Below are 24,502 nucleotides of genomic sequence, written 5' to 3'. Positions count from 1 at the left end.
CAACACACATCAGATAGCAGCAACACAATCAGCTGAAAGTCTGGCCATGTTGATTGCAAGAGAGTTGTGGAGGGGATAAATTGTGCTCTCACCCCTACTGATTGGTTGTCTAGCATATACAACACATGCAGGGAGTTCATGATTCAACTAGACAGAGGACATCAGCAGAAAATACAACAAAACTGAAGCAACAACAACAACGTAGCAGCAGCACAATACAACGGAATTGAAGCAACAACAAAAGCGTAGCAGCAACATAACAAACTCATTTCATACTTACTTTTCAAAAATCGGTTCCAGAACGAACTCATTTCTGGATTTTACTAATTCATTCATCGCATTGAAAATGTATGCGTTGACTTCCTCGGTGTTGAATTGATTTTGGTGTCAGGAGTAGTGTCTAGACATAGCCACCCAACATTGGAATCCTTGTCATTTGAGTTCAATTCATTTTGGAGTGCTCTGAGCGGTTGATTATTGAATAGGTTACATGATTTACGTGAAAGAAAGTTAAATATTATCTACTTAAGATAAAAAAAAGTTACCTCATGAAAACTTGAATAATGGATATATTTAGCTTTACTCCTCTTAAGAACTGTGAAATATCATTCTTGTCTACTAGAATTTTTTTATTTTCATTGTAATGGAACGAGGTCCTATCTAGAATCACTTCAAAAGAATCACCATCTGGCATGCAGCCATTAAATGTCCGCAACCACTCACATTCTTGACTAAGGCTAACTACAATAGTATCGTGAATATGCGGGCTTCTTCGAGAAGCCGACAAGACAGAGGCTAGTTCATTGCTAACAATCATCTCTAGCGACATCCGCTTCAACTTCTTAACTTTCGGTGTCGCCTAAAAATTAAATTCAAAGAATATAAACTATAAACGATAACATGATTGGTGAATATGAAATACATATAATTGAATAAATACAATCAGAATCTTATCACCTCAACCGAAAACCTCATTAATGTAGTAGGCCATTGCACATATGTACCAATAGCATTCTCCATTGCCTCAATATCGAACGCCGGAACAGGAACAGAAAGTGGCAAGCCCAAGAATTCATTTGGCACTTTCTGAATTTTCACCTTCAAATGACCAGGAAGTAACAGTACAGTGTGACAAACTTCATTCTCACGAGGTGGATATGCGGTAGTACTCGCCACGTCATACATTGCTCCAGATTCTGGGTCTTTAAGTATAAGGTGGCATGTAGTTTCTCCCTGGGTAAGGATTTTTATCACATTAGACATATATATTAGAGATAAGTAAACTTCAAACTAATTTACACAAAATAAGGCAAAACATCTGCACTGCAACAATGGTCAACTTTGACTAGAATCTTAAAAAAGTCAACTCTGGTCAACTTTGACCAGAATCTCAAAAACGTCAACCCTGTTGACCGGAACTAACAATATAATGGTAATAACATGCAACAAGCCCAACAAGCCCAATCAGATATATCAACCAACTATCTTCCATATTAGCTAAGCATCACGTATATTGGTCAGTACATAGTGATCCTTTACAAGTACAGTATAACATGAAGGGTGAGTGAGACAGAAATGAAAATGAAAGGTTAGGGTTAATTCAAATCAACCACTTTGGTGTACGAAATAAATATAGTATACCCCACATGATATCAACATTTGTACGTACGCCTAAAAAGTAGTATGCTCAGTTTTCCGGAAAAGTAAACTCTCAACAGTCAAAACTGAAGACAAAAGTTACTAAGAACCTTAGATTGCGTGACTACACGAGCTCCTCTACCAGTCAACACGGCGGGGAGAGTGCAGTGGCTACCACCTTAGGACATCGGCACGACTAAACTGTCTTGTATAGAAGCCACCTCTACATCTCTATTGTCTGCCTGTCTTAGGAAATGAATACCTGCTATAAAAATAGTGCTATGGAAACTAGACATGTTCGGGTTTGATCAAGATCAAAGGTATGACTATGGAAAGGTTTGATTGTTTGGTCATAATGACCATCACTGAACAGGAACTATTCAACTAATTCTCAACTATTTGGACACAGATCATACAGTCATACAGGAACATAAAACATAGGTTCACAAACAGCTCATCAACTTTCTTACACAAGTATCAACTAACTGTCAGAATTCTGATTCAGTGAGTGATATAGTTACCTCGAATGACGACCGAACCTCCTCAAACTCAGATGGCAGAGCCTTCTCATGGGGTAGCTCCATTTGCTTGGGTGGTGAACGTTGAGAGTGGTTCGAAGGAGGTTTTGAAGGTAATTTGGGACTTAAACCCATAGATTCTAAAATGGAAGGCAGATTGGCCTTCATGCTAGCCTTTAACTCTTCTCTCATTTCCTCACGAAGTTCCTCCTGAAGTTGTGCTTTATTGTCTCTTGATCAGACTTAGGGTTTGATATTGCCTTTCCAAACTCCCTTTTGACCCCGACATTCACCCCTCCAAATCCACGTGCCCGGCCAAAATGATCTGACTTCCCAAGAGCCACGGATAAGGCATCTTGGTTCCGATGTGGAGTAAATTCCCCTTTTGCTTGTTTTTCTATAATCTCCAGTTGTTCATAGTTGTTAAATAAAAGTATAGGCATCAAAACTTATACACAAGCAAACCAACAAAGGAAGCACTATAAGCACCATTGATTTAAAAAAATGTATTGATCACAGGCTCTAGTTCATATAATAAGTGGCAAGATCGATGTTAAGTCCATTATCATTCAGTGTATCACTTTATGAACTAGACATCTTTTAGATGCTATGTTTCTGTTCTTCCGAGGAGCATGAAGCTCTCTGTACTCTAACGTGTATGCTTGCACTCCCATTCTCATTCTCATGAATCTCTCTGTCTAACATGGATACTACAGTTCTGCTCTTCCGAGGAGCCACTAGTGGAAAAAGGCTTATTTGCATCCCCGCATTTGCCACGCCATTCTGAACATGTGATGCAAATAACAAATTTTAGCATAAAATTTACTCATTTGCGTCGCAGCTTTGTTAAACTGCGAGGCAAATGACTCTAGGATGCCCCCCAGAGTCATTTGCATCGCAGATTAACAAAGCTGCGAGGCAAATGACTCAATCAAGTGCGTCGCAGATTTACAAATCTGCGTGGCAAATGACTCTAGGAGCATCCTAGAGTCATTTGCCACGCAGATTTACAAATCTGCGATGCACTACGTGTCCACCTAAGAATGTACGATAATTTCGGTTTCTAAAATTTAATTATTACCTTTTCCTTTTTTTTATTTGGTGCGACGCAGTCTACCTGCTCATATTCCCTTTCTCTCCTATTCTCTCATACATATCCTGCCTCGCCTGTACAACTCTTTCTCTCTCGTATTTTCCAGATCTCCATTGTTGAAACTCCAAAGCTTCTCTGTCGATCTCTCCTTCAAAATCAATATCGAGCTTTCCCTTCAAAGTCTCCTCTCACCAAATCATCCCAATCTCTCATATTTGTCTTAAAATTCAAGCTTAGCGAATACGAAGGAGGCAAACCCAGATCTGAAAGCAATGACTTCTTCAGCCAGATTTCAAGCCGCGTTCTCTGAAAACTCCAGCTCTGAGTTGGATGAATCGGCGACGACTCATTTTGGGTGCGGTGGAAGTGGGGCTGAGTTTTGGGGCATTCTGTTGAGTCGACTCAGACTGAGTTGGTCCCGAGTTACACCGGTACATGCCTTCAAATTGCAGAAAAGTGGGGAGAGAAAGAGGGATATAGCTGGGTTTTCGAAACAGTGAAATCTGCAAGTGTCCTCTTCATCTGCGAGCTCCCATTCCAGCATATTGTCCGTGAAATTTCTCAGGATTTCAAGGTAATTAAGTAAAATTTAAAACCTCGAAAGAAACTCGTGATGAATGAATGCTGCCCTCGAGGCGAAAAAACCCAAACCGGTTTTTTAATGTGGTGGAAGTCAACCTTTTTGCTGGACGAGTGGAATGAGGGGGAGCGGCTCGATCGAGAAAAAACTAAAGTTTGGACTGTCAAATCACTGTCTTATGCTGTTACAACTGGTGAAAACAGCTAAGAAGTCGACTGCTTACTTTCTTTCCAAAAGTCTTTTTAAGGTTGCAAAAATTTGGAAATTTGATTTCAGTAATTTAATTGTTGCTTGATTTGATTAATTAGCTTGTGATTTCATTGTTGTTTGATTTGCTTCTCCTTTTGTGATGTACGTGTTTAATTGGTTAAGTGTGCACTGGTTAACTGAGATAGTATGATTGGGAATTTTAGGTTTACATTGTTGTTTGATTGAATTTAGGGTAATTTAGGACTAGGAATTTAATTTTTGTTAATTAATTTCTGATTTCTATAGGGCAATTTGTCTTTCGTTGTTTTCTGTGGCTTTGCAGCATTCACTTGATTATCATACCAGATTATGGTCCAGTTGACAGTAACGTCAGAGGAGAAGGTATGAGTTTTGCTTTAAAATTTCGTTGATATATCCACTAAGAGTTGTGTTTAAATGTATCAATTGTGAGGAATCAGTCTGCCTTTTTGCCCACTTTTCAGCATTAGAGATAATTAAATGTTAAGCTAGTTGTTTATAAGAAGTATTGTGGAATTCGCATTCTTGTATCTAGCTCGAGTGGACTAATAAATATTGAGAAGTATCACATGAAAAATGGAATATATCAGTGAATGAATAGTGAGTTAGTTAACTGGGTGTCGATGGTATTCGGGTTTTTTATCTCTCTGTTTGTGAAGTCGACTCTTTATTCATGGATTTGACAATTAGCTGATCTCAATCGTTTTTCTGTTCCTGGCAAACATTGATATGGTCATCAATCACACTAATAATAATTTATTTTGCATACCTTGTTCGCATATGCTTTATGGTGTGGTTTCTTGTTGGTAGTTCAAGAATTCCATATTGTTCAGGCTGTTAGAAACCTAGAATAACTGTTTCGATGTCATTTGAGGTTATACATAGGATGTATACAGACTTGTGAGGCCATATAAACTCGTTGTACTAAAAAAAGTGAATTCTGTGATCTTTATTTGTCTTGTTAATCCACATGAGATCAATTCTAGTATAACCGAGCACCAATAAATCTACGAAGCTTAGAGAGAGTTTGCTTGTAGTTTTATGTATGGTGTTAGGTACTCTCATGCTTGTAGTTTATGATTGATTTCATAGATGTGTTGGTTTGTGTATTCTATATTGTTTGCCTAAATAATTAACTATATTAGAGAGTTCTATCATGTAATTAGATATTCCATATTATTTATTAGCACATGGTGATTGTTTAGGCCCGAAAGATCGAATCGTACCGAAACATGTAACTTGTTTCCGTAAAATTACCCTAGATTTGTGCAGATGCGAAACATAGATAGCTTTTTTTTGGCACTGTTTCAATTCATTGATTTTTGTGGTCTCGTGGTAAAGCATTGGTTCTGTATTTTAGGAAAGCATTGATTTTTCATTTTTGTGGTCTCTTATGGATGATTTTCAATTGAAATAAATAGATTTTCTCGTTCTGGTTTTGTCCAAAAATCTATCTTATTGCGTTCAAAGAGTTTGGGTTTTTGTAGATTCTAATGGTTGTTTGATCAATGCAGTCATGGCAGGAGTTGCACCTGAAGGTTCCCAGTATGATGCTCGCCAGTATGACAGCAAAATGAGTGAATTGTAAGTTGACTAGTTTGCAGTAATACATAATCTGTGAAAGTTTTATTGTTTTATCACTGATTTTCATTTACTCCATGACAATGAAGGCTTTCTGAGGAAGGAAGTGATTTCTTCACTTCATATGACGAGGTTTATGAAAGCTTCGATAAAATGGGTTTGGCAGAGAATCTTCTTAGAGGAATCTATGCTTATGGTAAATTTCAATCCTACATTCTTTTTTATTGTTTTTGTTTTAGTTATTTGAAAATGGAACTCTGTACGTTATCAGGTTTCGAGAAACCTTCTGCTATTCAACAGAGGGGAATAGTCCCATTCTGCAAGGGTCTTGATGTTATTCAGCAAGCCCAGTCTGGTACAGGAAAAGTTTTTCCATATCAGAACTCGTCTGAACTTATAAAAGAATAAAGCCTAGAAATTTGTCCTTCTTTTGGAAATGAAAACTGGAAAATGACATCTTTAACGACAAATTTTATCTGATTTCCACAGGTTTTGGATCTGATCACGAGAAGGACTTTGTTACAGCACTCCAAGCTACTATTCGATGCATCAAGTCCCCCCAGGAGTACTTGGAACAGGTAGTTAGCTCGTCCATATTTTGATAATCTAGCCTCAAGTGTTTGTCGCAGCACTCCAAGCTGCTATGCTGGACTTCTGGTAGAGATTGATCTTATGGCTATATGTTGAGTATAAAGCAACTATTCGAATTTGAAATAGTTAGACAGTTCTATTTTTGTCAAACTATTTCTTTATGCATATGAGTTCTTTTAGTTTTGATTTATGGATTTATCAAGGAATTTTGAGAGTTTATGAATTTTGATTCAATGAGCTTGTGTTTGTGATAATTTATTGGATATATATCTTGTGAGTTTTTTCTTTGGGAAACTGACTGCAAGTCTGCAATGGGTTGAGATTTGTGATAAAAATGGGTCAACTTGATTAGCAACCTATAATGTATGATTGTATGAGTGTCCAGTTACGACTATTTGTTAGGATTGATTGGTATTTTTCTAATGATAAAATTTGATCTGAATGTTCAAGGGTGCTTCTACATTAGGAGTTACTATTTATTATATTTTGAATAAAAAGAAGGTTCCTCATTTGCAGGTAAAATGAAAGGAATTACATTCATAAAGGATCCTGATGGCTACTGGATTGAAATCTTTGATCTTAAGACAATTAAAGGTGTTGCTGCAGGTGCCTCTTGAGGCTTTCTTCCAGGTGGTTTTCTATCATTAATCATTTATTAAGTCGTATCCCATAAAGGAATATAGAAAATTTTCTATGTGAGAAGGGAGTACGTCTTATGCTGTTTTTTTCCTGATGTTTTGTTTGTATACAAATAGCATCTTATTTCACTTATCTTGTAATAACTTACTCTTAATTGATTTAACATGCCCCCTTTTATTTAATTTTATATTTTTAATATGCCCCCTTTTATTTAATTTTTTTTTTAATAGCGCATTTGTTAGTCGTTGGGCATGCCTGATTTTTTCATCCCTGGATCAAGATGTAGTGCACGCGATGCGTGCAATAAGTACGAGTCGACTTTTAGCTTAATTTGCAATATTTCTTTTAAAGTTTGAAAACATTCCTTAAGTTGTTTAGTTTAATTTGTAATACTTTCTTAAGGACATGTAATACTTCATGAACAATGTCGACTTTTAGCTTAATTTGTAATATGAACTCGATCTCTAGCTAGATACCTTTGTTGTAGTAATTTTATGTTTGTTGTAACATGTTGGTTGATCTATGGCGAATTTAATTGCCTTTTATTGGGAACGTTAATTACGTTGTAAACTATTGTGACATGTATTATTTATAAATGTATTCCCGGTATTGGGAAGCGTCTACTTTCAAAGACGGTCATGTTGGAATTTCCAATAAAATATTAAAAAACCAATTTTAAAAAAAACAAAAAATAAGTCATTTGCCACGCACGTTAGCTTAATGTGCGAGGCAAATGACTTAATTTTTTGGCGCCAAAAATGTCATTTGCGTCGCACATTAAGCTATTGTGCGAGGCAAATGACTTAATTTTTTGGCGCTCAAATTGTCATTTGCGTCGCACATTAAGTTATTGTGCGTGGCAAATGACTTTTTTTTTTGGGGCCTGAAAGTCATTTGCCACGCACTTTAAGCTAATGTGCGTGGCAAATGACTTTTCAACATGGTGCCTGAAAAGTCATTTGCCACGCACATTTGCTTAATGTGCGACGCAAATAAGGGTCATTTGCATCGCACTTTTGTGCGATGCAAATAACTTTTAGTCATTTGCATCGAGATCTTTTGCCACGCACAATGTGCGACGCAAATGTGCTTAAAAGTGCGATGCAAATGACCCTTTTTCCACTAGTGAGCATGAAATACTTGATAGTTTTATTTGGGTTATCGGCAAGCAAAAGACATTATGCATTTTCTCCCTTTTTTGTAAATAATAAGATAACTAGTACATATTCTACCTGTTAATATTCAGCAAGCAAAAGACATTACTATAGTTTCTCTCATTCCTCCTTTGCCAAATTCATACATGTCATAGATATAATTATAAGTTGATTATTATCTCATGGGCCGTATATAGAAAATCACAAGAATTGAATTACTTACATATTTGTCAGCAATTGCCTTCGTTTTGGGCTTTGGGATAGATCTTTTTCTTGTATTTTTGTCTTTCTTATGCATTAAACAATACCAATCATCACCTCATCAGAATTTGGGTAAAAGCCCTCGTGGATCCATATTTTCCGAGCATCCTCATAGTTATGTTGTCCCAAGTGATGAGGATTATCATTCGACTTTGCACTCTTTTGGGCCTTTTGACGCTTAAGCTAACAAACATATATTTTTACGTTAGTTTCATACCATAGCCAATTATACACATCATACAAAATAGTGAAACATAAACTTACCACTGCTATGTCAGATGTTTTTGATTTTTTAAATGTCTCCCAATCTTCTCGTAGGATGTTTTTCCAAATCTCATATGGTTGACGATTGACCTCATTTTTGCTACACTTTCTTGTAAAAATAATATGCCCACTCACTAGCTTTCCCTTGAAGTCCCTGAATCTCTTAGCTACACTAGAGAGGAAATTCTTTTTGATTACACTACTACAAAAGCCTTGGTTTATGGACGCCAAGAGATCGACGCTTGAATATGAGCATTGGTGGAATAAATTAATTCCCGCTTATCCACGACGCTTTTTTCCGTCCAGAACAATGTAGACAACTTTAGGCGTCGAGAATACATGTGCAATCCACGTGATCTTGGCAAATTAACTACAGGTTACCCGCAACTTCACATTTTTCTGGAAAAAGAAAAACTACCTCATTGAATAGCTCCCACCCCTCACCTCTCATCTCTCATATCTCACCCACCGCCTCTCATCTCTTGCTAAACAATCTCAGATCTACTCTACTCTCAATGAAATTGTAAGCCTCTTTCAACGCAGCTTCCTCATTTGTCTTCTCATGGACTTGTATTTCTCTGTCTCACCTCTCCAAATTTTGTAAATTCCGTTCTTTAAACTTGTAGATCTTTTTCGGCGTGTTAATGGCTTCTCATCTTCTACCTTGTCGGCCTTGTGAAAGGTAAAATAATCTTCCGTTTTTTTTCTTTCTGTTTTCATCTTCCGTTCTTTTTTTTTTTTTTTGAAATCTGAATTTCTAGGGTTTTTAGGTATTTGTTTGCATTTGAATCATGTAGTTTGATTTCGTTCTTCTTATATAATTGATTTAGAATCGGGTAATTTTCTGTTCGCTCTTTAACTTGGGTTTTAATTTGTCTATGTTGAGTAGAAATTTGCGATTCTAGCCCTAATTTGTGTTGGTTTGTTAGTTTCTGAATGCTGTTGAAATCTTTGTTATTTTCAGCTTGTTATTATGTCATGACTGAAAATTAAAGTGTATTGGATTTCAACTGGGTATTCTCTCTTGTAGTTGATTTTTTTTCGCAAGGTATGATTATGGTGTTAATTTGACATAAAATTAGTTTACTCTCAATGTCGAATTCTTGGACTAATAGCAATATATGTTTATTATTGCTAATTTTGGATTCAATTAATTTTACTGTTGCCATCATTCAAATTATGTCTAGATCTTACAATGTGTTTTTATTAAAGCCATGTTTTTTTGTGATAATTGCTGCTTGTTTTTTTTTTCTTTTTTTATTTTTTTATTTTATAGATAAGCCAATGACTGATTGTGGTTGGAAGTTAGTCCTTTCATATGTGATTTTGTAGGAATGTCAATTTTCACGGTTATGTTATAAATCATTATAATCACTATTTATGCAGGCTATTTTTGAATTTTTACCAATAAGAGAAAGCCTGGAATGGCCTGAGTTAGAGCAGAAGAGAGTGCCCTTTAGCTGCAAGTTACAGGTGAATGAACAAGACCCCTACAATAGCAGTCATCGAAGCAGAACTGATTAAGAAGGCTTCTCTAAATTTAAGGTCCTCAGTCGAAGATGAAGCTGTAATTAATTCACGCCTTTTTCCAGGTAAAGATATTGCATCCGTACAAGAAGATGTGCAAGAACAATGAGCTGAACATACTGAAAGTTATTATAAAACATTATAAGTATTAGTAAATTTTGTGAGGATTAGATAAGATTAGTAGAGTTGAAAAGAGCATGGAGGTCTTGCCTTATGACAGGATATACAGTCTCCATGTAGACAGTGCTAGGTGTTTGTTTAGATTACATTCCCATTAGCTGAGCCATGATGACATATCCAGAAGAAGTACAATAAAGCATCATGTAAACATGCCTGGATTTTCCCAATATAAGTAACTGCTGTTAATACATGTATTCTCTTAATCCTTAATTAATCCCAATGTTTCTAATTGGGCAAAGTTGCATTATTTCAAGGAAGTCACCCAGTATTTTTAGTGGCAAAAAGTGGGAAGGTACTTACTTTTAAGCTAAAGGGAGATTCACTAATGCTCAGGGAGCGTATATTTTAGGAAATTCAAGGTCTTTTCTCTCTCATAGTATCCCGTTTACATCACACCGCCTATTGTTGCTTCCTTCAATCTAAAAAATTTGATTTGGTATTTTCTGAATTTTGTGAGATTTTAGGAATGTTAAGCTGTTGAAAATTGAAGATTTGCGCACACATTGTTTCTTGCGAGGATGTCAGTTGTTAGTTTGGAGATAGAATTTCACAAATATATAGTGGAAGACAAATTTTCTCAAATATTTGCACTTGTTTCTGGTTCTGGTGAAGCTAGATTACCACCAGTTCACAAATTTTATTACTGCTTGTTTTTGTTAATTAGCTTGATTACCACCAGCTCATAAACTTACAATTGTTTCTGGTGAAGCTTATCTACAGGCTTGTTCTAAATTCATTAATTCAACTAAAAACAACCCCCTTTTAGCTTAATCATGTACACATTTCCTAAGCTAAGCTATGTTGATGGTCAGTGTAGGTATTAAGTTCCTGATCCTTGTCCCCTAAAGAAACAAAATAGTTCTTGATCCTTGCAGCCTATGAGTATGTTTGTAGAATAACTTCTATCTTCTGTATTTTCTTTTAAGGTTGAAAATACTTTTTGCACAGATTCTTACTTAGGATTCTTTTCCAGGGTATGTTTTAGTGATTGCTTCTATATTCTTTATTAACTGTTTTTCCTCGGATTACGCTGCCTGCTCTCACTCAAGGGGACCTATTATAGGTTTGGTTCTATTATTTGGGTAGTCTCATATCACATGTAAGTCTAAAAGCAAGGTACAAGTAAAAAAATCCTCTTCAGAGCTGAGTATAGAGCTATTGCATCAGCGCGCCGCTTCTGAAGTTGATTGGACTGTAAGGTTATTACTTATTAGAGGAATTAGGTGTCACCAATTTGAAGGTAGTAAGTTTGTAACCCTGCATTATGATCATCAAAGTGCCTTGCCCATAGCCAGAAATCCCATGTTCCATGAAAAAACAGAAGGTAGCTCGCATTCTGTCCAGAAAACCTAAGCCGTGTCTAACAATAGGTAATGTGATTTATTCTTTATTTTTGGTTGATGCTTGTTCTTCTCTATTTGAGTTTAATTCAGATTTGCGTATTTAGGGTTTAAATTTGAATTTAGGTAAATTGGTGGTTAAAGAGGATTCGAATAGTCAGACATAATTGTGAAATTTGGTAAATTGATATTTGTTGCCTAACGTAAGTGCGCACAATTAGTTCTATATGCGCTTGTGTTTCAGCAAGTGATAGTGATTCGGTAGTTGATTGGGTTAGGTTTCTTTGTTAGAGAATCAGATTAGTTTAAAGTGCGCGCAATTATTTCATCGTTCTTTGTTTATATGTAGTTTGTAGCTGTGTTTGTATTCAGATCCATAAGGACTAGCATAGCCCATCATTTGGAGTTTGAAGTGTCTATTTATCAAACTTATATTATAATCACATTTAAACCTCAAGCCTAACATAATTAATGCTGCATTTATTTGATGTTTTTTTAGGATTAGCGTTCTAATTCTGTCCATTATAATCTCATCCAAATCTTATGGCTAAGATAACATATGTATGTTTCCTAGCTATCATATGAAATATAGGAAAAGGGAGTTGGTTCTGTACCTTGATTATTGAAAACAATGTTGCTCTCTTGGACTGTCAATTACACTGTTAGCTATTAATTAATCTCTTGATCATGTGGCTACTTTTTATTCAACTGTTGGCGGTTGAGACTGTTAGACGGACACCTATGACAAAGCAGTCAAGCTGGTCCATCTTTTTCAGTCCATCAGAGAGTTTTGCAGAAATATTAGATACGCTGCTAATTTAGCTATAACCAGGTATAGTTTTTAGAAGGGGAGTTCTTATTTGCATCTATTAAATAAACCAGGTTAAACTCAAATATTTTTTGAACTAAAAAATACTATTCGACACGTCCACGTCTCTTTTATCCACCAGCAAGTCCTCTTCTGCCTCTACCACGTCCTTGGTTTCCATTGTTTCCAGGATTTTCTTCTTCTCTTGCTTTTGTTTTCCTTACAAAATTTATTCTTTGCACGACTTTAATTTTGGGTGCATCATCTTTGTATTTCTGAATCAATAATATTTAAACTAAGTTAATGATTTAACATTTAGATATGAAAAAATGACATAGTAACTATGTAAAACATATAGTTTCTATTATGCATCATATAGTAACTCTTAGAATTAACGATGGTAAGATACTCGCAGAATTGCAGATATAGTTATTGTTATTGTTATAGTTATATAGTTACTGTCATAATAATATAGTCACTTTTATTATTAATAACATAGAGTACAAAGAAAAAACATAAAAAAAACATATAGTTACTATTATACATGATATAGTATCTCTTAATATTAAAGATAGTCATATACGAGCAGGGTTGCAGATATAGTTATTGTTATGATCATATAGTTATTGTGATCATAACATAGTAACTCTTATTACTAATAACATAGAGGACAACAAAGAGGCCGAACATAAAAATAACATTATAATATACATAAAAAAACTATACCTAACATATAGTACCTATAAATATTATTGATGGTCATTTAGTCACAAAGTTGCAGACATAGTTGGTGTGATAATAATATAGTAACTCGATTCATAATATAGTAACTACATCATTAAAAATATAAAATAAACATAAAAAACATGCACATAACATAATAAACTAACATATTACCTATTTCAAACATATAGTAACTATATAAAACATACAATAACTGTTAGGTTATGATACATATGACAATTCATAAATCATGCGGAAAAACCATAAAGCCAGGAAAGCATATTATTTACACATAATCATTTAGCATAGTTTAGATGCATACACTTTGTTGCGTGCCTTCCCTAGCTGCGCCCGAACCGAACAAGAACAAGTCTTTAGGACTCCAAGTGTCGTCCCTCCGTAGATAGTCCACAGCACGTCCGGATCCGCCTTAAGCTTGACCAACTAGGATCGCCCTTAAGGTACTTAGAATTGTCGGCACATATAGGCAATTGTATGACTGAATTTTTGCTCTCAAAAATCACTTTGAATACTTGAATACTCGATATAAATTGTGAGCATTGATCACCTATTTATAGGGCATGGGTATCGGATATTAGAATCCTACTAGGAAACGATTTAGTGAATCTGAATTAATCTAAAATTCAATCACTTAATTTATCTAGTAGACTTAGGAAATCAATCTTATACGAATCCTAACCGATCAAGGTTTCGTACGCAAGCACAAACACACACGCAGGCGCAGCAGCCCACGAGGGGCGCCATGCGCGCGCGCGCTGAGCCCAGGCCCAGCAAGTGCTCGCAGCCCACGAGGGGCGCGCGACTACTGGCCTTGCTCTCGCGTTTGGGCTTTGCTTGCTTTGGTCGCGCGCGGGCTTTGCTAGGCATTGGGCCTAGCTTCGTGTTAGGCCTTGCGTCTAGCAAGCTCGTCCGATGTTTATTCGAACGATACGCTTCCGATTAAATTCCCGGTTCCGGAATTCATTTCTGATACGAACAATATTTAATATTTCCGATTCCGAATCAATTTCCGTTTCGAACAAATATTTAATATTTCCGTTTCCGGAATTATTTTCCGATTCCGATAATATTTCCGATTCTGACAATATTTCCGTTTCCGGCAATATTTCCGATTCCGGCAATATTTCCATTTCCGATAATATTTTCCGATACGTACCATGTTTCCGTTTCCGGCAACATCTACGACTTGGATAATATTTATATTTCCGATACGATCCATATTTCCGTTTCCGGCAATATCATCGTTTCCGGAGTATTCATTTCTTGCCTGTGACGATCTCAGCTCCCACTGAAACCAAGATCCGTCCATTCCGAATATCCATAGATGGAGTATTTAATGCCATTAAATACTTGATCCGTTTACGTACTATTTGTGTGACCCTACGGGTTCAGTCAAGAGTAAGCTGTGGATTAATATCATTAATTCCACTTGAACTGAAGCGGCCTCTAGCTAGGCATTCAGCTCACTTGATCTCACTGAATTATTAACTTGTTAATTAATACTGAACCACATTTATTAGACTTAACATTGAATGCATACTTGGACCAAGGGTATTATTTCCTTCAGTCTCCCACTTTTCCTTAGGGACAAGTGTGCATTTCCTAATTCCTTTGTCGCTCGATGCTTGCTCTTGAACATAAGGTAAGAGTTGTCATCCTTATTATGTCCAGAGGTGTTCCTCGGTTTCAGAGTTCAACTGATCAAATAAACAGATAATCATAGCCTATGATTCATCCGAGCACGGCCATGCATTTCACAGTTTCTAGCTCTCCGAGTGGCCTTGTACAACTTTTAAGCATCTCATCCCGATTTATGGGAGGACAATCCCAATCTTGCGATCTTAAGATTAGACTTCGTTTGATAGGTGATTACCTGAGCGTTGCCTTTATAGCCTCCTTTTACGGTGCGACGGTTGGTCAACGTCAAAGCAACCAGTTCTCAAACAAGTAATCTCAAATCACTCAGGTATTGAGGATTTAGTGTCTAATAATTTTAATGAAATTTACTTATGACAGATTTTCATCTCTTACAGTAAAGTTTCATAGGTCTTGTCCGATACTAGTCTTCCCAAAGTAAGTATCTATGCAAATGATTATGACATTGCCATGTCCACATAGTTCAAGAAACAGAACTACTAGTCATCTTGCATTCTAGTCGTCTAACGTTTTCTATGCGTCCAATTTTATAGAAAACTCCGACTAGGGACCATTTTCAACCTTTGACATTCAAGTTCACTTGATAGACATTTCTTAGTCACATGACTGGTCCTGACAGTCTATCTTGAATATATCGCCAAATTGAAGGGACTCATCATTTAATAAACCACAAATTAAATGGAAAAATGAATTCTCTTCATTTATTGTGAATGATTAACCAATAATGTTTTACAAAGATTTAAACTCTAAAACTCTAAAACTTTAAAACATTAAACAGGGATATCAAAGCCATTCTCCAATATGCTTGATTCCCATAGCTGCAGTGTGCGAGTTGTGCTTCGCCTGCGGCAGAGGTTTAGTCAATGGATCTGATATGTTGTCATCAGTTCCAATCTTGTTTATCTCGACTTCTTTTCTTTCAACGAACTCTCGTAGAAGGTGAAATCTACGAAGTACATGCTTGACTCTCTGGTGGTGTCTAGGCTCCTTTGCCTGTGCAATAGCTCCCTTATTATCACAATACAGGGCTATTGGTCCTTTAATGGAGGGGACTACACCAAGTTCACCTATGAACTTCCTTAGCCATATAGCTTCCTTTGCTGCTTCATGTGCAGCAATGTACTCCGCTTCAGTTGTAGAATCCGCAATGGTGCTTTGCTTAGCACTTTTCCAGCTTACTGCACCCCCGTTGAGGCAGAACACAAACCCAGACTGTGATCTGAAATCATCTTTGTCGGTTTGGAAACTTGCGTCCGTATAGCCTTTAACAATTAATTCATTATCTCCACCATAGACCAGGAAGTCATCTTTGTGCCTTTTCAGGTACTTCAGAATATTCTTGGCAGCAGTCCAATGCGCCTCTCCTGGGTCTGACTGGTATCTGCTCGTAGCACTGAGTGCGTACGCAACATCCGGACGTGTACATATCATAGCATACATTATTGAACCAATCAATGATGCATATGGAATCCCATTCATTCGTCTACGCTCATCAAGTGTTTTTGGGCACTGAGTCTTGCTTAGAGTTATTCCATGAGACATGGGTAGGTAGCCTCGCTTGGAGTCCGCCATCTTGAACCTATCAAGCACCTTATTGATATAAGTGCTTTGACTAAGTCCAATCATCTTTTTAGATCTATCTCTGTAAATCTTGATGCCCAATATGTACTGTGCTTCTCTTAGATCTTTCATCGAAAAACATTTCCCAAGCCAAATCTTGACAGAGTTCAACATAGGAATGTCATTTCCGATAAGTAATATGTCGTCGACATATAATACTAGGAAAGCAATTTTGCTCCCACTGACCTTCTTGTATACACAAGATTCGTCTGCGTTCTTGATGAAACCAAAGTCACTTACTGCTTCATCAAAACGTATATTCCAGCTCCTGCATGCCTGCTTCAATCCGTAGATTGACTTCTTTAGCTTGCATACCTTTTTAGCATTCTTTGGATCCTCAAAACCTTCAGGCTGTGTCATAAACACAGTTTCTGTTAAAACGCCGTTTAATAAAGCAGTTTTGACATCCATCTGCCATATTTCGTAATCGTAATATGCAGCGATTGCTAACATTATCTGAATAGACTTTAGCATTGCAACTGGTGAAAAGGTTTCATCGTAATCCACACCGTGGACTTGCCTGTAACCTTTTGCAACCAATCTAGCTTTGAAAACTTCAAGTTTCCCATCCTTATCTTTTTTCAGTTTGAAAACCCATTTGCTTCCTATGGCTTGGTAGCCATCTGGCAAATCGACCAAATCCCATACTTGGTTTTCAGACATGGAGTCTAATTCAGATTGCATGGCTTCTTGCCATTGCTTGGAACTAGGGCTCGTCATAGCTTGTTTGTAAGTCGCAGGTTCATCACTTTCAAGTAATAGAACGTCATAGATCTCGTTCATCAAAATACCTAAGTACCTTTCCGGTTGAGATCTATATCTTTGCGACCTACGCGGGGTAACATTTCTAGATTGACCATGATTCTCACCAGATTCTTCTAAAGATCTCTGAGTTTCATCCTGAATGTCATCTTGAGCATTTTCTAGAGTTTGTTGTTAGACTCGAATTTCTTCGAGGTCTACTTTTCTCCCACTTGTCATTTTGGAAATGTGATCTTTCTCCAAAAAGACACCATCTCGAGCAACAAACACCTTGTTCTCAGATGTATTGTAGAAGTAATACCCCTTTGTTTCCTTTGGATAGCCCACAAGGATACATTTGTCAGATTTTGGATGAAGTTTGTCTGAAATTAATCGTTTGACGTATACTTCACATCCCCAAATCTTAAGAAAAGACACATTTGGAGGCTTTCCAAACCATAATTCATATGGAGTCTTTTCGACAGCTTTAGACGGAGCTCTATTTATAGTGAGTGCAGCTGTATTTAGTGCATGTCCCCAAAATTCTAATGGAAGTTTGGCCTGACCCATCATTGACCTGACCATGTCTAGCAAGGTTCTGTTCCTCCGTTCCGACACACCGTTCCATTGTGGTGTTCCAGGAGGAGTCAATTCTGATAGAATTCCACATTCTTTCAGATGGTCATCAAATTCATAGCTCAGATATTCACCGCCTCTGTCAGACCGCAGTGCCTTAATCTTCTTGCCTAATTGATTCTCTACTTCACTCTGAAATTCCTTGAATTTGTCAAAGGATTCAGACTTATGCTTCATTAGGTAGACATAACCATATCTACTGAAGTCATCAGTGAAAGTGATAAAGTAGCTGAAACCACCTCTAGCATTTGTACTCATTGGTCCACATACATCTGTATGGATTAAACCCAATAGTTCATTTGCTCTTTCTCCAACTTTAGAGAAAGGTTGCTTTGTCATTTTTCCAAGTAAACATGATTTGCATTTACCATAATCCTCTAAGTCAAATGGTTCTAGAATTCCTTCCTTTTGAAATCTTTCTAAGCGTTTCAAGTTTATATGGCCTAATCGACAATGCCACAGATAGGTGAGATCTGAATCATCCTTTTTGGCCTTTTTGGTATTTATGTTATATACTTGTTTGTCGTGATCTAATAAATAAAGTCCATTGACTAATCTAGCAGATCCATAAAACATCTCTTTAAAATAAAACGAACAACTATTGTCTTTTATTAAAAAGAAAAATCCCTTAGCATCTAAGAAAGAAACTGAAATGATGTTTTTAGTAAGACTTGGAACATGGAAACATTTTTCCAGTTCCAAAACTAGCCCGGAGGGCAACGACAAATAATAAGTTCCTACAGCTAATGCAGCAATCCGTGCTCCATTTCCCACTCGTAGGTCGACTTCACCCTTGCTTAACTTTCTACTTCTTCTTAGTCCCTGTGGATTGGAACATAAGTGTGAGCCACAACCTGTATCTAATACCCAAGAAGTTGAATTAGCAAGTATACAGTCTATAACGAAAATACCTGAAGATGGAACGACTGTTCCGTTCTTCTGATCTTCCTTTAGCTTCAAGCAATCTCTCTTCCAATGCCCCTTCTTCTTGCAGTAGAAGCATTCGGATTCAGAAGTGGGTTGACTGACCTTCCTCTTTACAGATTTGGCGCCAGTTTGCTTAGTTGGGCTGGCCTTGTTGCCACCTTTCTTAGCATTCCTCTTCTTTCCAGATTTCTTGAACTTGCCCCCACGCACCATAAGCACATCCTGCTTATCACTTTTGAGCGTCTTTTCAGCGGTCTTCAGCATACCGTGAAGCTCAGTGAGCGTTTTGTCCAGACTATTCATACTGTAGTTCAGTTTGAACTGATCATACCCGCTATGAAGAGAATGGAGGATGGTGTCTATAGCCATTTCCTGAGAAAATTGCTGATCCAGCCGACTCATATTCTCAATGAGTCCAATCATTTTGAGAACATGTGGACTTACGGGCTCGCCTTTCTTAAGCTTGGTCTCAAAAATTTCCCTATGAGTCTCGAATCTTTCGACTCGAGCCAGATCTTGGAACATGTTCTTCAACTCACTGATGATTGTGAAAGCATCTGAGTTGATGAACGTTTTCTGCAGATCCGCACTCATGGTGGCGAGCATTAGACATTTCACATCCTTGTTGGCATCAATCCGACGGTTGAGGGCTGCCTGAGTGACCCCGTCGCCTGCAGCTTCGGGCATCGCCTCATCTAGGACATACTCCTTTTCTTCCTGCATAAGAACTATTTGCAAGTTCCTTTGCCAGTCAAGGAAGTTTTTCCCGTTCAACTTCTCCTTTTCGAGAATTGATCGAATGTTGAATGAATTGTTGTTTGCCATATTTAAAACTACAATTGAAAAGAATAAACAAATAAATAACCATTCACAGTTTCTCTTAATAAACTTAAATTCTAGCATACATGCATAATTCAATGTTCATTAAGCATTTTATTCAAGTTATGTGTTCCGGCAGGTGTGAATAAAATGATTCCAAGATCCTAAAATCATTGAAGAACTAAGCACAGTTTGTCGACTTAATCCTAAAACATCTTAGGTAAGCAAAAGCCTTTTGCTAATAGTCTAGAAACTATTCTTGGTTGATAGGTACGTCTAAGAACTTTTTAGGTAAACCTATCGATTTTGCCACGACATAAAAGGACTCCTTACTTATATCGTTGAGTTTCACCAAAACTAACATGTACTCACAATTATTTGTGTACCTTGCCCCTTTAGGACCAATAAGTAACACCTCGCCGAGCGAAAACTATTACTAGATTGATGTAAAGGATATCCAAGCAAGTGTATATTTTGGCATGGCACCTTTTAACTCAATTTTTAAGTTTGGAACTTAAGGCTCTTACTATGTTGGTTAGATTTTAAGTGAACTAAAATCCTTAATCATGCAACATAATCAAGCTTTTGATCTCATGCATTTTAAGACATATTTAAAAGCAATAAATAACTTAAAACATGCATAAGATAAATGTGATCTAGTATGGCCCGACTTCATCTTGAAGCTTTAACTTCAAAGTCCGTCTTGAAAATCTCCGTGGGAGGAACCATTTTCTTCAAATAGAATAGGCTATAATTAAAACTAATTACAACTATTTGATGGTACGCAGACCATATTTGAATTGAAAAACAACTTTGGTACTTTAGACCAATTACATTCAAATTAATGGTACGCAGACCATATTTTCTATCCTATTTGGGCCATACTAGTCACTTCATAACCTGTAAAACAGTACATATACAATATATACCATTCACCCATTCATTATCATGAATGGCCCACATAGCTGGTTAGTAAAACACATTATGCATCACATAAACATTTGCAGCAATTAATCAAGGGCACCAATAATATACAAATTATTCAGTCCTTATTAATTCTAATCAAGTTGTTTTAACCTTAAGGATTTGTAGACCTAATCAAGAGTTTATGACTAAAAAGGGCTCCCACTTAAACCAATAAATTCATATGCTTTACTAATTTTAAACATAAAAATGTATTTCTAGTCTAACCAGAAACATACAAATTTAATTAAAATTTAAAGCTCATATAAATTTATAATTGAATCCAAAAGTTTAATTTAATTTCAGTCGTATTTAAATTAATTCATGATTTTAATTTTAGTAAAATAATTAGAATAAATAAAATTTATTATAATTACAATATTCAAAATTAAAATCCAAGAAAATAATTTAAATTATCAATTTTAAAATTAATTAAAATTACGTAAACTGAAAACTTCAAATTAAAAATTTCAAAACGATCTAATCGCAACGCAACAATCCCACGCATCGCACGCCCATGGGCCACACGCACACAACCATCGCAGGCCATGTGCACACAGCCCATGCGCTGCGTCGCATCGCTGCTGCTCACCATCGCAAGGCATCACGCGAGCTGGTGCTCGCTGCGCGCGCCAGCGCTCGACGCACGAGCATGATGCCGCAGCCCATCGCTGGGCGCAGCGCTCGTCGCACGTCGCAACACGCACCCGCACGCCATCGCTGGGCGCAGCGCTCGTCGCACGCACAACAAGCACTCGCACACCATCGCTGGGCGCAGCGCTCGTCGCACGCACAACAAGCACTCGCACGCCATCGCTGGGCGCAGCGCTCGTCGCACGCACAACAGCGCTCGCTGCGCGCGAGCGATCGATGCTTGGCGCAGCACTCGTGGCACGCGAGCTTACGCTCGCTGCGCGCGAGGCTCCGCACGCTTGCGCGAGGCAGTGCGCGCTGTGGCGCAGCTCGCTTGCTGCCCACACGCGACTGCTCGTGCCTTGCTCTCGCCCTCGCCCATTCGCCCATTGCACACAGCCCACGACACAAGGCAGGGCTGCTGCCTTGTGGTCGTGCACCATGGCCTTGCTCATTGTATTCGTGCCGCATGGGCGACGAGCTCCCTTGCTCGTCGTCACATGCCCGCACTATACAACACCCCTTAAGGGTAACACGTAGCGTCCATTGCTTTGTGCGTGCAAGTTATATGAGCGAATCGCATAAAAATTTAAAATTTATATTCAAAATTAATGACAAATTAATAAATAATATTAATTTCATAATTTTAGGGCGAGAAATCGAAAATTTATTATTCAATTGATTTTCGATTAACATGGATTCAAGTCTAGGTCATAAAAATTTAAAATTTAACATAAATTTACAATTTTTTATGGTGGTTTTTAATCATAGGTATCTAATTAAATTATAACTAATTATCAAAATAAAATTAATTCTAAATTATTCCAATTTTCAACAAATTAATCATAATTACAAATTAGATTGCATAATTAACAAGGCTAGGCATTCAAACTTGTTAAACATATACAGTAGGTCAATCAAAAATTCAAGATTTATCAACAAGAATCGCAAATATTTAATTTAACATATTAAATTTACGAAATTTTGCATTCGAAAAACTAAAACCTCCGAAAAGTCATAGTTAGGCTTCGAATTTGAGAATTCTGGGTTCGGCCGAAAAACACACTAATTTTGTCAAAATTTTAGAATGCCTTTTACATGCGGAATTGACACAAAAATCACTCGATTTGGATGAGTAACGAAGAAACTGCCGAAAAACTGCGTACGTATAATTAAATAAACGCAATTTGCAATTAATTAACAATTACGAAAATCAATCACCCCTTTTAATTCTTGCAAATTTGTAATATTTAACCATGTTCATGCAATTTAGATTATGAAAATAATAAGAGGCTCGTGATACCACTGTTAGGTTATGATACATATGACAATTCATAAATCATGCGGAAAAACCATAAAGCCAGGAAAGCATATTATTTACACATAATCATTTAGCATAGTTTAGATGCATACACTTTGTTGCGTGCCTTCCCTAGCTGCGCCCGAACCGAACAAGAACAAGTCTTTAGGACTCCAAGTGTCGTCCCTCCGTAGATAGTCCACAGCACGTCCGGATCCGCCTTAAGCTTGACCAACTAGGATCGCCCTTAAGGTACTTAGAATTTTCGGCACATATAGGCAATTGTATGACTGAATTTTTGCTCTCAAAAATCACTTTGAATACTTGAATACTCGATATAAATTGTGAGCATTGATCACCTATTTATAGGGCATGGGTATCGGATATTAGAATCCTACTAGGAAACGATTTAGTGAATCTGAATTAATCTAAAATTCAATCACTTAATTTATCTAGTAGACTTAGGAAATCAATCTTATACGAATCCTAACCGATCAAGGTTTCGTACGCAAGCACAAACACACACCCAGGCGCAGCAGCCCACGAGGGGCGCCATGTGCGCGCGCGCGCTGAGCCCAGGCCCAGCAAGTGCTCGCAGCCCACGAGGGGCGCGCGCCTGCTGGCCTTGCTCTCGCGTTTGGGCTTTGCTTGCTTTGGTCGCGCGCGGGCTTTGCTAGGCGTTGGGCCTAGCTTCGTGCTAGGCCTTGCGTCTAGCAAGCTCGTCCGATGTTTATTCGTACGATACGCTTCCGATTAAATTCCCGGTTCCGGAATTCATTTCCGATACGAACAATATTTAATATTTCCGATTCCGTAATCAATTTCCGTTTCGAACAAATATTTAATATTTCCGTTTCCGGAATTATTTTCCAATTCCGATAATATTTCCGATTCTGACAATATTTCCGTTTCCGGCAATATTTCCGATTCCGGCAATATTTCCATTTCCGATAATATTTTCTGATACGTACCATGTTTCCGTTTCCGGCAACATCTACGACTTGGATAATATTTATATTTCCGATACGATCCATATTTCCGTTTCCGGCAATATCATCGTTTCCGGAGTATTCATTTCTTGCCTGTGACGATCTCAGCTCCCACTGAAACCAAGATCCGTCGATTCCGAATATCCATAGATGGAATATTTAATGCCATTAAATACTTGATCCGTTTACGTACTATTTGTGCGACCCTACGGGTTCAGTCAAGAGTAAGCTGTGGATTAATATCATTAATTCCACTTGAACTGAAGCGACCTCTAGCTAGGCATTCAGCTCACTTGATCTCACTGAATTATTAACTTGTTAATTAATACTGAACCGCATTTATTAGACTTAACATTGAATGCATACTTGGACCAAGGGCATTATTTCCTTCAATAACTATTGAAGAAAATAAACATATGGTAACAAATCATGATAAAGTAAACATAGTACCTATTTCAAACATATAGTAACTGTATAAATAATATAGTAACTATTTGAAGAAAATAAACTATAGTAACAAATCATGATATATGAAATAAACATACTACCTATTTCAAACATATAGTAACTATATAAATAATATAGTTACTATTGAAGAAAATAAACATATGGTAACAAATCATGATAAAATAAACATAGTACCTATTTCAAATATATAGTAACTATATAAACCATATAGTAACTATATAAAACATATAGTGACTATTATTATAATATAGTAACTATTGTACACATATAGTAACTACTATAATCATATAGCCACTATCTAAGAAGCGGACAAAAACATACTCTAAATAACATAGTACATAATGTAATCGTATAGTAACTATTATTTATCAAAAAGTCACTATAAATTGTTCATAACATAATAAATCTCTTTCATCACTCCAACCCTCAAAAATGGGTGTCCTACTGCTTGTTGAAAGAATCAGACCTGAATTGTGAGGCAAAGAAATGGAAAACTGTTGTTATTCTGTATGTGGTAGGAGAAGCACCAACTCTCAAATATATTAAGACCTACATATAGAAACAATGGTCATTTGCTAACAATCCTGGGGTTTTTTTCCATAGT

At 37.1% G+C, this 24,502-nt stretch overlaps 2 protein-coding genes and 1 long non-coding RNA gene across 3 annotated transcripts; 2 read left to right on the top strand and 1 right to left on the bottom strand.

Annotated features, from left to right (window-relative positions):
• Positions 1–587: 587 nt before the first annotated feature.
• LOC130471361 (uncharacterized) lies at positions 588–2,457 on the bottom strand. Its single transcript, XM_056841425.1, has 2 exons — positions 2,160–2,457; positions 588–1,233 (listed from the first exon to the last, which is right to left on the bottom strand). Exons 1-2 carry the CDS (start codon positions 2,346–2,348, stop codon positions 943–945), a joined length of 480 nt encoding a protein of 159 aa, XP_056697403.1. The 5' UTR covers positions 2,349–2,457; the 3' UTR covers positions 588–942.
• A 2,796-nt stretch (positions 2,458–5,253) lies between these two features.
• Positions 5,254–6,046, top strand: LOC110790635 (eukaryotic initiation factor 4A-9-like). Its single transcript, XM_056841918.1, has 3 exons — positions 5,254–5,641; positions 5,728–5,834; positions 5,910–6,046. Exons 1-3 carry the CDS (start codon positions 5,574–5,576, stop codon positions 6,044–6,046), a joined length of 312 nt encoding a protein of 103 aa, XP_056697896.1. The 5' UTR covers positions 5,254–5,573.
• A 2,599-nt stretch (positions 6,047–8,645) lies between these two features.
• LOC110790634 (uncharacterized) lies at positions 8,646–10,457 on the top strand. Its single transcript, XR_002533843.2, has 2 exons — positions 8,646–9,229; positions 9,934–10,457. It is a non-coding gene; the product is annotated as an uncharacterized lncRNA (long non-coding RNA).
• Positions 10,458–24,502: the final 14,045 nt, after the last annotated feature.

This window comes from Spinacia oleracea, chromosome 4, assembly GCF_020520425.1.
Source record: "Spinacia oleracea cultivar Varoflay chromosome 4, BTI_SOV_V1, whole genome shotgun sequence".
Lineage (NCBI taxonomy): Eukaryota > Viridiplantae > Streptophyta > Magnoliopsida > Caryophyllales > Amaranthaceae > Spinacia > Spinacia oleracea.
This window is presented reverse-complemented; position numbering and strand designations above follow the sequence as displayed.